Genomic DNA, 14,787 nt, shown 5'->3' on the forward strand with positions numbered 1-14,787 from the left:
TTTGCAAATTAATACAATAATGTTATTGATACTTTGGTAGAAATACAAAGGATACTTTCATTTTGGTAAATAAAATTTGATAAAGTGCATTTGATCCTTTACCATCGCTTCTCTTCAGGTTTTACTTATCACCTGTAGTTAGATGACTCCCAAATTTATGTCTCATCTCTTGAAAGTATCTTTCTCTCACTTTCAGATTTATACCAAATACCTCTACCTGGATATGTTATCAGGTCTCAAATTTAATATTCCAAAACCAAATTCACTTTTTTGTTGTTGTTTTTTCTTACTACTTTCCTTCCTGCTCCTACTTCCCTGTTTATCCCAATTTCCCAAGCTTAAAACTCCAAGATTTCTACCACTCTGTTGTGTCCTATATCAAGTTATTTGCCAAATTTTGTCAGTTCTATCTTGGCAGTATCTTTCAGTTCTCATTGCCACCACCTGTCTTCTGTTTGATTAACCTTCCTGTTTCACACCATTCTATTCTTCAGAAACTTTCAGTGACTCACCATGATCTACAGAACAAAGTACAGAAGTCTTAGTCTGGTCTTTAAGGTCCTCTTAGATCTGACCCTAAATTGGCCTTTCCTGATGTGTTCCCAGTTATTCTCCATACACTTTATAAATTTATTTATTTATTTATTTTATATTTGGCTGCGTTGAGTCTTCATTGCTGCACACGGTCTTTCTCTAGTTGCAGCGAGCGGGGACTCTCTGTTTTGGTGCCCAGGCTTCTCATTATGGTGGCCTCTCTTGTTGCGGAGCACGGGCTCTAGGCTCATGGGCTTCAGTAGTTGTGGCTCATGGGCTTAGCCGCTCCGCAGCATGTGGGATCTTCCCAGACCAGGGCTCAAACCTGTGTCCCCTGCATTGGCAGGCGGACTCTCAACCACTGCGCCACCAGGGAAACCCTCCATACACTTTAGCCAAACTAAAATATTGAATATTTACCAGTCATCAGATATTAATGTATTTTTCTACTTCTCTGCTGTTACCTCTTTTTTTTTTCTTCACTGAGAACGTTTACCCTCTATGTTTACTTATCTTTTCAATACCTGGCTCATGTACCACCACTTTCTTCAAACTTTTTCTCATTCTCCCTTTCAAGAATGGTATGTTCTGTTCCTTCTTGAACTAGTAGTGTATCGGAAATTCCCTGGCGGTCCAGTAGTTAGGACTTGGTGGTTTCACTGCGGTGGCCCAGGTTCAATCCCTGGTGGGGAAACTAAGATCCCGCAAGCCACACAGTGTGGCCAAAAAAAAAAAAGAAATAGTAGCGCATCATTTACAATACCTTCTGTTGACTTTCGATCAGTGGATTTATCTAGCCTAGTGTGTGCCAGACACTGTACTAGGGGTTAATGCTCCAATTGCCTACCCTTGAGCAGCTCACAGTCTAATCCGCCACATGCAGTAATAGAAAGTACATACGGGGTAAGGAAGTGAAAAGGTGTCAGGTGTGGTCAGCTTGTCGGGTGAGAGGAGCCTTCACAGAGGAATTTCTGGGTGGATATGTTTCCTGATGGAGTCAGGCATTTTAGGTAGAAAGAACAAATATGCAAAGGAACAGAGACACACAAACAGCATGGTGTGTTACAGTAATTCAGTATTGCTGCAGCATAAAAGGTAGGGAAGGGGAGGTAGAAAGAGACGTGGGGGATAAGTCAGGAGGCTAAAGCAGGGGATGGAGCACAAAGAGCCTTTTATACTGTGCTAAGAAGTATGGACTTCTTTTCTGTGAGTAGTGCTAAGCCATTGAAGAGTTTTAAGAATAGCAGTGACATAGTGTTAAAACATAAGCTCACTCTGGCAGCTTTGTCGAGTGGAGTATTTAGGGGAGTGAAGTTGGTGACATAAGACAAGAGAGGGGAACTTGTATAACAATTCACACAGGAAATAGTAAAAGCCTGAACAGTCAGGTTGAGTATGTTTTATTCGGGTATACCCTGGCAATGGTTTTAAACCAAGGGTCGGTAAATTGTGGCCCATGGGCCGTATCCAGCCAACCACCAGTTTTTATAAATAAAGTTTTTTTGGAACACAGCCACCCTTGTTCATTTATGTATTGTCTGTGGCTGCTTTCATGCTACAATGGCAGAGTTGAGTATTTGCAGAAGAGACTGCATGGCCCACAAAGCCTAAAATATTTACTATCTGGCCCTTTACAGAAAAAGTTTGTCAACCCCTGTTGTAGACTTTAAGTCCACATCTTATTCATTTCTGAATCTCCCACAGTATTTCATATAGGTCTTAATACTGAGAATATGGTAGCTGTTTAGTAAATATTTTTTAAATTAGTAAATATGTATTCTGTATCAAACTATCTATAAGCCATAATTCCCCTACATAATGGAACTGACTTTGTTCTAGCTCAAGAATGCCATAATGGAAGAGGCCACTTTAGACAAGATGGTAAACCTCTTTAAAATACCGGAGGCCCAGTGGGGAGGAGGATACTAGTACTACTGCATTAAAACAAGACAAAAAAAAATTGAGAATGCCAAAGGACTGGATAGTGTGGAAATATAGTATTGGGTCCTTTATAGAATGGACCCATTCATTTCATTCATCCATTCTTTCTCCTTGTCGTAAGAAATGTCTTAGAAAAAGTGATGGTGACTTCAAGAAAAATTGTATAAATGATGTGAAAATTGCTCCCCACCATACCAATCTTTCACCTCAGACCACATCAGTGCTTCTTGATACTATAATCCACAATAGCTAGTTTATTAGGTATCAGATTTTTCATATGCATTAGCCACTGGATTTTTTATCCTATTTAGTCATTTGTCATTTTTATCACAATAATCTTATCCCAAAGTGTCTCTAAGCCATTGTCAAGAAACGTGCTTTCTTTAAGCATGTATTGGATTTATTTACACACGAGGCAATGAGAAACGGTGGAAAAATCACAAGTTTTGTAGTCAGAAGGTGTGGTTATGTGTTACAGTTCTTCCCACTTTTTTTGTTTCTGATTTGTCAAGGGGAAATAACTACCTATTTCATCAAGTTTTTGTAAAAATGAAATCAAATACTGTTTGTGGAAGCGCCTCAGTTGGTGTAGAACTTATACACAACATTCATCTGTTTATTATGATGTTCTTTGTTTGTATTATAAAAAGCCATTATTGGGAATTCCCTGGCAGTCCAGTGGTTAGGATTCGGTGCTCTCACTGCCAGGACCTGCGTTCAATCCCTGGTCGGGGAACTGAGATCCCGCAAGTCTACTGGCATGGCCAAGAAAAAAGCCATTATTAGTGTTATTTTGCTTCCTTTTCAAAAGAATTAGGTTTAAACAAAGTCAGGTGAAATAAACTAAGCAAGTCTTCCCTGTTAAACTGTTCTTTCAGGTTTTTTGAAGCAAGTGGAAAATCCAGTCATGAACACCTGATGTGCATGTCATTTGTGCTTGAATCCATGTTTGTGGTCAACTAAAATTCATGTGACATTTGGTTGTTTTTAGCTTGAAAGGAATTTCTGCTTCAGGTAGAGAAGATAACACAAATTTCTTCTGCTCTAATCTGTTGTAAGGAAATAAATTGAGGACACACACACACACACACACAAACACACACACACACTTTACAACTGAATCAGCTGATTTATGTTTTCAGAATTTCAATAAAATTCTTTTTTATTTTCTGTAGAATTTTGAATGATTAAGGTCATTCTACCCTTAATTTAAGAGGAATGATAAGAACTTTGAAAGGTCAGATTTAAAAGGTTATGAAATTTAAGTGTGACCACTGGATATTTGCTAGTGTTGAAATACAAGTTTATTAGTTTCTGCAGGTATAAGCTGAAAGATGTTGCCTCTTCCATATTGATTAGCTGTTATAAATAAAATGCAGAAAAAATCACACTAATTCAGACAAATAAGAAAAGGTTTTCTGAATGAATAAAAATTCAGAATTGTAGATTTTTTTAAATAACATTTTGAGATTTTGACAAAATAGTAAAATAGTAAAAGTTGGCCAAGAGAAGTCCTTAAACTTATTTTAATGAATAGGTATGAAAGGTTTATCATTGTAGTATTGATTACTTACAATTAGGTGACTTCTGAAATTCCTGGAGTGTCTAAAAACAAATTGTTCTAAGATAACTGTCCCCCAGCCATCTTAATTCACTTTAATCCATTGGGTGAGTCCTTTCTTAGTAGTAAAAATGCAAGGTTCATACCAGCTGCAGTCCTGAAATCTGTCATTTTTTTCAGCAAATGCTGAAAGATAGACAAGATTTTCCCTTCATATTGCTATATGTTTCTGTCATTTGAATTCAGTTTCACTCTAAAAGGAAATCATAATAGTATTTCATAACACTGTTATGAAGATGCTTGCCTGTGCCTCCCTGTGTACATACGAGAATCATTTTCTAGGATAGATAGATAGCCAGATGGATTTTTGAAGACATGGTTGCATTGTCTTCTAGTTTCTAGTGTTTATTCTGGTTCCTTTTACAGGTGACCTGTTTTTGTCTCTCAAAAAGGTTCTAGAAATTTCTCTTCACCTTCGGTGTTCTGATAGTTTACAACACTGTGTCTAGACAGATGTGGGTTTCTTTTCATTTACCCTGATCGCTCATTGAAACCTTTAAATTGCAAAGATACACCTCTCTTCAGCCGGAGAAATTTTTTTCTTCTGTCTTTTATTGTTTTTTTCTCTATCATTCTTTCTCTTCTTTCCTTCTGAGACTCCTCTTAGATCAGTGTTAAAACTTCCAGATACATGTTCCATGCTTTTTAACCATTCTCTCTCACTTTCTGTCATTTCATGGGATTTGGGGCAGGAAGGGAGACAAATAAAAGTGTTCTGTTTGCCATCTTGATCTAGTTTTCTGACAGAGTTCTTTTTGTCCCATAAGGCTGAGTTTTACAGAATGTTTGTCATTTTATTTGTCTCAGCAGTCCATTCCTAAAGGAACATGACTCATATTTTATAATAACCTTTGGAAGGTTGATACTGCTTAACATGCTTTGGCTTTGTAGTCAGATTTTTTTGAAGATATGTTTTTTTAAAGCCCATAGTACCATTTTAAAAATTAGACTCACTTGCCTTGTGCTATTGGGAGTGAGCCCAGTCACGTTAAAAAGTGTGTTGGTATCTCAATCACTCATCAGGTCCAGGCAGCTCCAAGTGCTGATAAAGGCCTTGATGCTTCTCCAGATGTCTGTTCTAAGTGGTAGCTTCAGGTGCAATAAGCAGAATATTTGGAGCTGGCACATAGATTCTCAAGCAGAGAGTATGAGTAAAAATCAAAGTTGTAGGTCCTTGGTCTCCTAGGATAATGGTTCACAAACCTGGTTGAGCATCAGAACCACCTGTGCACTTTATAAAAATGTAAATGCATGGACCCTCTGCTGGACCTTTTAAATCAAAATCCTGCAGGGTGGGGCTGGGCATCTGTATAAGTATGTAGGGGTGTGTGTGTGTATATCTTTAAAGACTCTAGGCGTTATTCTGATAGGCAGCTGAGGATGAAAACCACTGTTCCTAGAGACCCTCTCTATATAGTTTCTCCTCATCGTGCCTCATTTTGAAAAATAAAAACAAAAAAAAACTCTATCCAGTGTCCTTTGGTAAAGATATGTGATAATTTACTTGACTGGTACCCTCTTCATGGACATTTAATTTGCTTCCAGTCTTCGGCTATTACAAATTACTCTAGTAGATATCCTGGTACATATAACTTTGTGCACATTTGTGAGTATATTCATGGGATAAACACCTAGAAGTGGAGTTGTTCAGGCAAAAGGCATAATATATGTATATGTAGGTGTGTGTGTGTGTATGTATGTTTGTGAATTTGAGAGAGATTTTTTTTGTCTGTGGAAATATGCCTTTTATATCCTCAGGTGTTATATTCTTAGGCTGAAAATATTCTTAAATCTTGGAAGTCCTTAACGTTTTGTTTCCATTTCTAATCAGGCCAGTACTAAAGTGGAAGTGGACATGGAGAAAGCAGAGAGCCTGCAGGTGACAAGAGGAGACTTCCTTGCTTCTTTGGAGAATGATATCAAACCAGTGAGTATGAATACTGAGTGATATATAAGCCAAAAATAATAAAAATAATTCAGGGGAAAAATAAGTGCCATTTTACTCAATATTTTGGAAGGTTATATCACGTGTAGTTTTTAAAAAATCATAAAATCTCAGTACTGGAACTGTCCAATATAAGAAACATCTGTTCAGTAACTCTGATGGCTGGGTAATTAACCAAGACTTACTGAAATATTTCTCATGATAGGGAGCTCACCATCTTGTAAGGCAGACCATTCAATTTTGAGACTTTCTAATTATTAGTTCTTAAATTGTTTTGAACTAGAAATAGTTTTCTCATTAGTTCTTATATAATCTGAAGCTACGGAAACCTAAATTCATCCTAATTCATCCATCCTTCATATGTTAGTTATTATGTTTAAAAGTAATTCTCATCTCCTTTCTCTCTCCCTTTCCCCACCCTCCTCCAAGGCATCCCTTTTTCTTGCTCAATACCTCCAGTTCCTCTAACTGCTATAGTTTCTAAAACTTTTAACCATTTTCAGTGCCCTTTTTTAAAAAGGTGTCAATTTTCTTAAAATATACTCAAAACTCAGTAGTCATAGTTGAAGTTTTAGAATACATTATAAGGTCATTAACCCATTTTTCTATAAAACAACCACTCATGTTTGAGTAACCATTACTTGGAGTCCTATATTAATACAAAAACAAATTGTAGAACCTTAAAAAGGTGTGTATGTTGTTTTTCTTTCTTCAATGGACCTTGGGTGCACAGAATTGGATTAACCTTAATCTTTAATTCATGACATACTGTCATTAGTCTACAGTGTGTAAAATAAAATATGGTATGTATTGATTTTTTGAGACTTGCTATTTTATTATGTATTTTATTATCAAGTCATCTATATGATTGTGCTATGCCTCATTTATTTTCATTGCTGGATAGCCTTCCATTGTGTGACTAACACAATTTGTCTGTTTTCCTGTCAATGGGCAGTTGGAACATTACCAGTTTTTTGTTATTACAAACAACTGCTGCTAAAGCATTCTTGAATGAGTTTCTCCTAGATATATGTTTAGGAATTAAATTGCTGGGTTGCTGGGTATATGAATGTACAATTCAAACTAAGACTTTAAAGCTGTTTTTTTCAGTGGTTGAACCAATAAACACTTCCCCCGATAATGTAAAAGAGATCCTGTTCTCTGCATCCTATACAACACTTGGTATTGTCAGACTTACTTTTTGCCATTCAGTTGGATGTAAAATGGGATCACATTTTGGTCTTGATTTTCATTTCACTGATTATCTGTGAAGTATTTCTCCATATGTTTATTGGCCATATGAGTATCTTCTGTGAGATGCCATTCATGTGTTTTGCCTATTTTTCTGTTGTATTGTTTATTTTTATTTGATCTGTATAAGTTCTTTATATATCCTTGACAATAATTATTTGTTGCAAGTATCTCCTTTAAAGACAAAAATCAACTTGTTTTAGCCCATCTGCTTTTTTAAAAAATTAATTAATTTATTTATTTATTTATTTTTGGCTGCGTTGGGTCTTTGTTGCTGCGTGTGGGCTTTCTCTAGTTGTAGCGAGCGGGGGCTACTCTCTTCGTTGTGGTGTGCGGGCTTTTCATTGTGGTGACTTCTCTTGTTGCAGAGCATGGGCTCTAGGCACGTGGGCTTCAGTAGTTGTGGCTCGCGGGCTCAGTAGTTGTGGCTCACGGGCTCAGTAGTTGTGGCTCACTGGCTTCAGTAGTTGCGGCGCACAGGCTCTAGAGCGCAGGCTCAGTAGTTGTGGCGCACAGGCTTAGTTGCTCTGTGGCATGTGGGATCTTCCCAGACCAGGGCTCAAACCTGTGTCCCCTACATTGGCAGGCGGATTCTTAACCACTATGCCACCAGGGAAGCCCCCTGTCTGCTTTTTTATGACTATTCTGACTTTTAACTGACTTTTCAAAAGTTACTCAGCAGTGGAAATGGTTTAATCTTTTGCTGTTATTATTTGTAATAGTTACCAAAAATATTAGAGCCCAGCCTAACTGATCTATCTTAAAATTTTTTCAAGGCAGGTAATTTGGCTACAAGGAAAGGGGCAACTAAGATAACTTAGTTAAGTAAGCAGTAACTTTTATTTATTCCAGGGGTCTGGGGGATAAAACAAAAACTGAAATGACAGGATAAGTAAGGATGACTCATACATATTATATAGCTTGGGAGGGTCACTGTTTTCTGGTTCACATATCTCAGCTCTGTTAGACAAAAGCCAGCCAATCTACATATTTCCTACAACAGCCTTCCAACCAGTATTTATTAGGCTCTTCCTTTATAACTTTTTACACAGCCACTGCATTTACCATATTCAGACCAGGGAATAAGAACTTTACTCTGTACTCAGGAATCAAAGCACTAGTGTATGCAAGGACCAAAGAGTGGTCTGAAAAATGATTTGGTGGCAAAGTAATAGAGTGATGAGACCACTGTATACTGTTTATAAACAGTATTACAAAGGATGACTTTCTGTTAGGTGCAAGTTCTAAAGAACTGTTAAAGTTATTCCATACATTGGGGAGTGAAAATTTGACTTTAGGATTGTGATAATTTTTTTAAATTAGAAATTGTCAAGCTATATGAGCTTTATATTACATTGGGTTATATTTTCCTACTCATTTTTTCTCCTGTTAACCTTGTGGAAATGCTATTCAATTAAGTAAATAAGTACTAAAGTTTTTAACTACTTTTGGTAGCTGGTTTGATGAGCGTTACAATTTGAGATTAGAAGTTGAAAATGAAAAGGGTTGTGATTTATGCCCCCATATATAGTACAAATGAAATGATTATATATAGCAATTGCTTTTCTTTCCTTTCCCTAACCCTTCAATCTTCATTACCTCTGCTCATTTCTAGCTCGTTCTAAATCTTACATTTACACACATACTTACCTTTTGGTGCGATTCGACTTATATCCCCTACCACCAAGCGTATGTGGACAAGATCTCCTCATTACCATTTCATATTTCCATTTTAATATCTGACGCCTACAGTCAGTGTTAGGATAGTATCTTTGTGTGCTGAGCCAACTGTTTCTAATTTCTAAATCCATATTCTCTCTTTCTCTTTGCTCTTGACAGAAGGCCACAACCCATGTACTCCTTATAGAAACAAGCACGTTGGAACATACCCTTTCTCAGGGATTGCGAGGGCTTGAGCCCTCACAGAATCTGAGCCTAAATATATTTTTTATTCCATTAAGTCACGTGAAGCAGTTTTTGCTCCAATTGGGTAAAAAGTTAAATGAGAAATTATAAAAGTTTTTTTTTTCTTTTCAGGCTTTTTATATTAATATGGGATATTGCTATAGCCCTAGCATGTAGGAATTATTACTCATCCTTTATACCTTTAAATATTTAATTTTTAATACTGACGCTGAAAATGCTTTAAACTGTCCTTTTCCTTCATAGGCATTTGGCACAAACCAAGAGGATTATGCAAGTTACATTATGAATGGTATCATCAAATGGGGTGATCCAGTTACTCGAGTTCTAGAAGATGGGGAGCTGCTGGTCCAACAGACTAAAAACAGTGACCGCACACCATTGGTTAGCGTCCTTCTGGAAGGTGAGAAAAAATGATGTGATAGCATCAAAAGCTGAAAAAAGAAAAAGAAGCACTTTTACAAAGCCATTTAGCACATTCCAGAAAAATGAATTATTTTCAGTTCTAAACCTGTTCATGATTTGAAAATAGCAATCCATTCTGTGTTCCGATATTGTGCACGAATTTAAATCTTCTTGGGTTAGAATGTTACTAATGAATGATAGCAACTAGTTTTCTTATAAGATTGTATCTAAATTTCTATGTTACTTAATAGACTCTATGATACCACATAATATTCAATTCAATTAAAAAAATATTCACTGAGTATTTACTGTGTCTTAGGCATTGAACTGGTTGCTGGAGACACAAAGACATTCACAGAGTTGAGTCTGGTCATGAAAAAAACCATGTAAACAAATACCTAACTACCATGTATGTGTGTAAGGGTATGTGAATGCAAGTCATTTTGCCCAGGGGTGGTCAAAGAAAGTGTTCAATTTAGATTTTGTAGGATCAGTTAGGATTTTACCAAGTAGACAAAAAAGGAAGGACATTCTACCAATTATTTTTTATAGTTATAATTAGTAGAACAACAGAAAAGTTCAGTGAGTCCACATGACAGGGGAATCCAGCCCCTTCCAAAGGGCTAGGGGTGGGGGCTCCCTGAGAGAAACACATTCAGCCAAGACCTAAAGGACGAGGAGAAGCTGGGCGTGCATAGTAACTGCGGAAGATGTTCTAAACAGAGGGACCAGCGTGTGAAAAAGCCCTGGGCTGGAAGGAGACTGAACCAGAAAGGGAGATTGGCTAAGACATGAGACTGAAGAATTAGACAGGAGCCAGTTCGTGCAAAGCCTTGTAGACCATGTTAAGGATTTAGACTCTGTCCAGGGGGCAGTGGGGAGCCATTTGTAGGATTTTAAGCAGTGAAGTGACATGATCAGATTTATATTTTCAAAACGTCATGACTGCTTTGTGATAGAGAAAGGATTAGAGTGGCGAAAATACACAGGAAAGACCAATGGTGAGAAGCAGTTGCATTAGTTTTAATGAGAGCTGATTATGGTTTGAAGTACTGTAGTGGTAGGAGAGATGGAGTTATGTAGACCCTTTTGAGAAATATTTAGGAGGGAGAATAAAAGAGACTTTATGATAATTATAATAATGATTAATTAATTATTAAGCATAATTAAGCTAACATTCTTTGAACTCTTAACTATTTGCCAGTCAGTCTACTAGCACTTTACATATACTTTCTCATTTAAACCCCACTTCAATCCTGTGGGGGCAGATGCTGCTGTTATCCCTATTTTGTAGATAAGGAAGCTGAAGCTTAGAAATAGTAAGTAGATTGAAAATGGGGAGAGATCAAACATGATCCCCAGGTTTCTGGTATTCACGGCTGGTAAATGCTATTGTTTACTAAGACTGGGAACGCTAGTGGAGAAGTACATTTCAGAAAGAAAGATCATGAGTTCAGTTTTGGACACATTAAGTTCATGGTTCCTGTAGGATAATTGAATGGGAAATGTTGAGTAGCCCACTGGATATGTGGGTCTAGTGCTTAGAAGAGAGGTCTCGCTGGCAGTATACATTCATGAGTTGTCAGTATGTAGACTGTTGTTGAATCCATGGGCGTGGATGAAGTCACTTACAGAAAGGGTAGGTTGAGAAGAAATGGGGGGCCTAAGACTAATCTCTGAGGTGTGTCAACATTTAAGGACTAAGTAGAGCAGGAAGAGTTGACAAAGGAGATTGAGCAAAAATAACCAGAGAGGTAAGAGGGGGGAAAAAGAGAATGTGCTGTCACAGAAGCCAAGAAAAGTATTTAAGGAAGGAAGAGAGGTATAGCTGATTCACTTTGCTGTACAGTAGAAACTAACACAACATTGTAAAGCAGCTATACTCCAATAAAAATTGATTATGAAAAAAAGAAAAATAAAGAGGAGAGTTATCAGTTGTATCAAATATTCCTGAGAGGCCAACAGATAAAGTGTTGGATTTGGCGACGTGGAGGTCATTGGTGACCCTGATGGGAGCCTGTCCCATGTAATGGCAATGGAAGCCATAGCGTTTGTTTGAGGATGGATGGAAGGTGAAGAGTGAAGGCAGCTGGTGTAAATGATTATTTAGGGAGGTTCCATTTCGGAGAAGGCAGAGTAGTGTTGAGAGTAGTGAAGTCAAGAAAGAGGTTTTTTTTGTTTTGTTTATTAAACTGTCAGTAGACTAGAGCATGTTTAAATGCCGTTGGTAAGGCTCCAGGGAAGAGGGAGGGGTGGAACATATGGGGGAGAGGGTACAGTCAATAATGTCAGGTTCCTCACAGATGTAGAGAACAAATGTATGGACACCAAGGGGGAAAGTGGTGTGTGTGTGTGTGTGTGTGTGTGTGTGTGATAAATTGGGAGCTTGGGATTGACATGTATACACTAATATGTATAAAATGGATAACTAATAAGAACCTGCTGTATAAAAAATAAAATTAAAAAAAATAATAATAATGTCAGGTTCCTGAGAAGATGGGAAAGAATGATTGGTCAATTTATGGTTGGAAGAGGGGCACATCTTTTATTACACAGAATGGAAGGAGGAGATATCTAAATATAAGTAAGTAGCTTTGGTTGCTTTCATGAGAAGACCTGAGTCTTTAGTTTCCTAGCTCTTTAAGTCACGTTTGCTTCTAATAAGGCAGTTTTCTCTGCCCCTAATATCACCTCCTAAGAAGATTGTATTTTTTTGTCAGACAAATGATTTGATAGAACTAGTAACATAGGTACTGATATGCATTCGAATGCATTCTCTTTCTTTTTAAAGAAGCAAAACGCTTGCATTTTGTATATTTAGCCAGAAGTTTGAAAGATTAAGGTTATGTGAGAAAGAAAGAAGGAATATATTTCAGTATACTTTTGAGAAGTGCTAATCAGTTCATTAAATTTAGTTGCTAATAAATAAGAGAAAACATGTCTGCCGTGAAATTGTGTCAGGAAATGTTAATGAGCAACTAGTTGAGGCCTCAGTACATTGTGGATAAAAGTTTAAACTTGTTTTATTCCTCTTTGCTTAGGTTGGCTTTTTTCCCCTGACTTGCTCGTATTGTTATGCAGGTCCTCCTCACAGTGGGAAGACTGCTTTGGCTGCAAAGATCGCAGAGGAATCCAACTTCCCCTTCATCAAGATCTGTTCTCCTGATAAGATGATTGGCTTTTCTGAGACAGCCAAGTGTCAGGCCATGAAGAAGGTATCAGGATTTTTACTTTCATTTTAATTTCCTATCTCTTAGATGTGTGTGCACGCGCGTGTGCGTGTGTACGTACACATGTACATATATATCTGTCCTTGTGTGTGTATATATATATGCCATGGCAGTTATGTTCTTCTCAAGTAGAATTAAATTATCAGCAGAATTTGGTGGGAAACAGCAACTGTTTTAGACATAGTATTTAACTTCGTAATGCATTTTTATTAGAGTATCCTTATCTTCCAAATTATGCTTTGTTTAGTGTGTATTATGATTAATTTTCATTTCTTAAGTTTGTATTGACTTGATTGAAAGATCACAGTTAAGATTGTTTGAGTAGAGTGGAGCAAATTCATTTAGGAATTTTTAAGTTCTTTCATCAATGTATAAAGTCAGACTAGGGTCAATTAAATTGACTGTATAGTTTGGGAAAGAACAGAGGTGTATCATTGGAAAGATATTCTCAAAACCCCTACAGAAAGATGGTGGTATATTAGATAGTAATCAGTCTGCTTGGCAGACTTAGTGCGGTCCTTGTCTTTTTGCCTTTCTCCAAGTGCCATTTGTCACCTTCTTAATACAGCTGCTTTGAACCACTGGTGAAAGTTAGAACAACATAGAATCCTAGCACTGAAAGAACTCTAAGATCGTCTGGTTCATCGCTCTTACATTCAAGCAGGTACCATGTAAGGCATTTAGGATAGTAGGTGGTTGCTCATTAAAAACAGAAAAGAAAAACAACAAAAATCAATGCTGAACACTCTTAATGCCTGTTTCACCTCACTTAATTTCCATTGATATTCTGATTTTGCGTACTCCCAGACAGTGAAGAAAGATTATTTTTTATATATTTAGTTGAAGTATTTATTTTACTTAAATCCTTTTTTTCATGCTTGATCTTTTATAAATAAGAACTTACTGTAAGTTAAAGAGATGTGAGAAAATCAGAATGAGGGGAAAGAATCTTGAGAATGGGCTTGCTGCCTAGTAAAGACAGCTCAGATGTTCTTTTACCTTGTTCTTAGGCCCTCACTTTATAAAGATGTAGGATAGAATTACCTTAGTTTTTCTTTAGGGAAGAGATTGAAGAGGAAAATACATTCTTTCAAAAGCAGACTCCAAAAAAATATAAGTTTGAGAAGTTAGTCTCATGTTTGTGCAGGTAGCAGAAAATCATTTGTGTAGATTGCTTGAAATGGATAGAGGAGGCGGAGCTTGGAACAGGATTCCACACCAAAATGTCAAGGTAAATATTCTGCGTAAGGTCTTTGAAGTTGAGTGTGAAAGCGAGGGAAATGTTGTAGATACAAGAACTTAAATATCATAGTCTGTTTATTCTGTGTCTGAAGTGAGACCTGTAGTATCTATCCTTCCCAGGAAAATCTGGACAGAATCACTAGGACCAGTAACCTCCCTAATGTAGGTAGGGGTTGCTTTTCTTTATTTTTTTGTCTTTTTCCCTTTAAAGGGAACCTTTAAACCGCTTTTGTTGAAAATTTAAATAGCCTTTGGAATTGGTGGCCATTGAACTTAGCATTTAATTGAACAGCTGATTCTATTTTCCTAACTCCATCTATTCCTTATACTTGTTCAAAGTAGCCGTCTTCTGTGCATATGGTAAATTACTCCACTGCTTTCCACCAGCTGCCAGCTTCTACCTCACATGTACTCTGAGATGTGGGTGGATGGTCCTGGTTTTTTCTACAAAGTTTTTTTTTGAAGTATTTTAGGCTCCTGCACATCAAAGCTGCTTTGCAAGTGTGAGATATTATCATTTTTATTATTTCAATCTCTTGCAAATTGACTTGAGGGGGGAAGGTAATATGTGCTGATTTTAGAGGCTTAAATGGTTAAATTAATGGCTTAATAACTTATGATTTAATCTTTAAATTGTTGAAGCCTTTCAAGGTAGGGTTTCAGATGAGTAGAAGGCTAAGGTGTATAAAAATAAG

At 37.1% G+C, this 14,787-nt stretch overlaps 1 protein-coding gene across 4 annotated transcripts in view; it reads left to right on the forward strand.

Moving 5' to 3' along the window:
- The window catches only part of NSF (N-ethylmaleimide sensitive factor, vesicle fusing ATPase), a 156,813-nt gene that overhangs the window by 102,645 nt on the left and 39,381 nt on the right, over window positions 1–14,787 (forward strand). For all 4 annotated transcript variants that reach the window (XR_007473258.1, XM_049701430.1, XM_033439002.2 and 1 more), the window contains exons 13-15: window positions 5,928–6,023; window positions 9,462–9,618; window positions 12,702–12,835. Coding sequence is in view for 3 of the 4 variants with exons in the window: in XM_049701430.1 (XP_049557387.1) it covers window positions 5,928–6,023; window positions 9,462–9,618; window positions 12,702–12,835 (387 nt within the window). In the remaining variant the exon portion in view is untranslated. The remainder of the gene's footprint in view (window positions 1–5,927; window positions 6,024–9,461; window positions 9,619–12,701; window positions 12,836–14,787) is intronic.

This window comes from Orcinus orca, chromosome 19, assembly GCF_937001465.1.
Source record: "Orcinus orca chromosome 19, mOrcOrc1.1, whole genome shotgun sequence".
In the NCBI taxonomy this organism is placed as follows: domain Eukaryota; kingdom Metazoa; phylum Chordata; class Mammalia; order Artiodactyla; family Delphinidae; genus Orcinus; species Orcinus orca.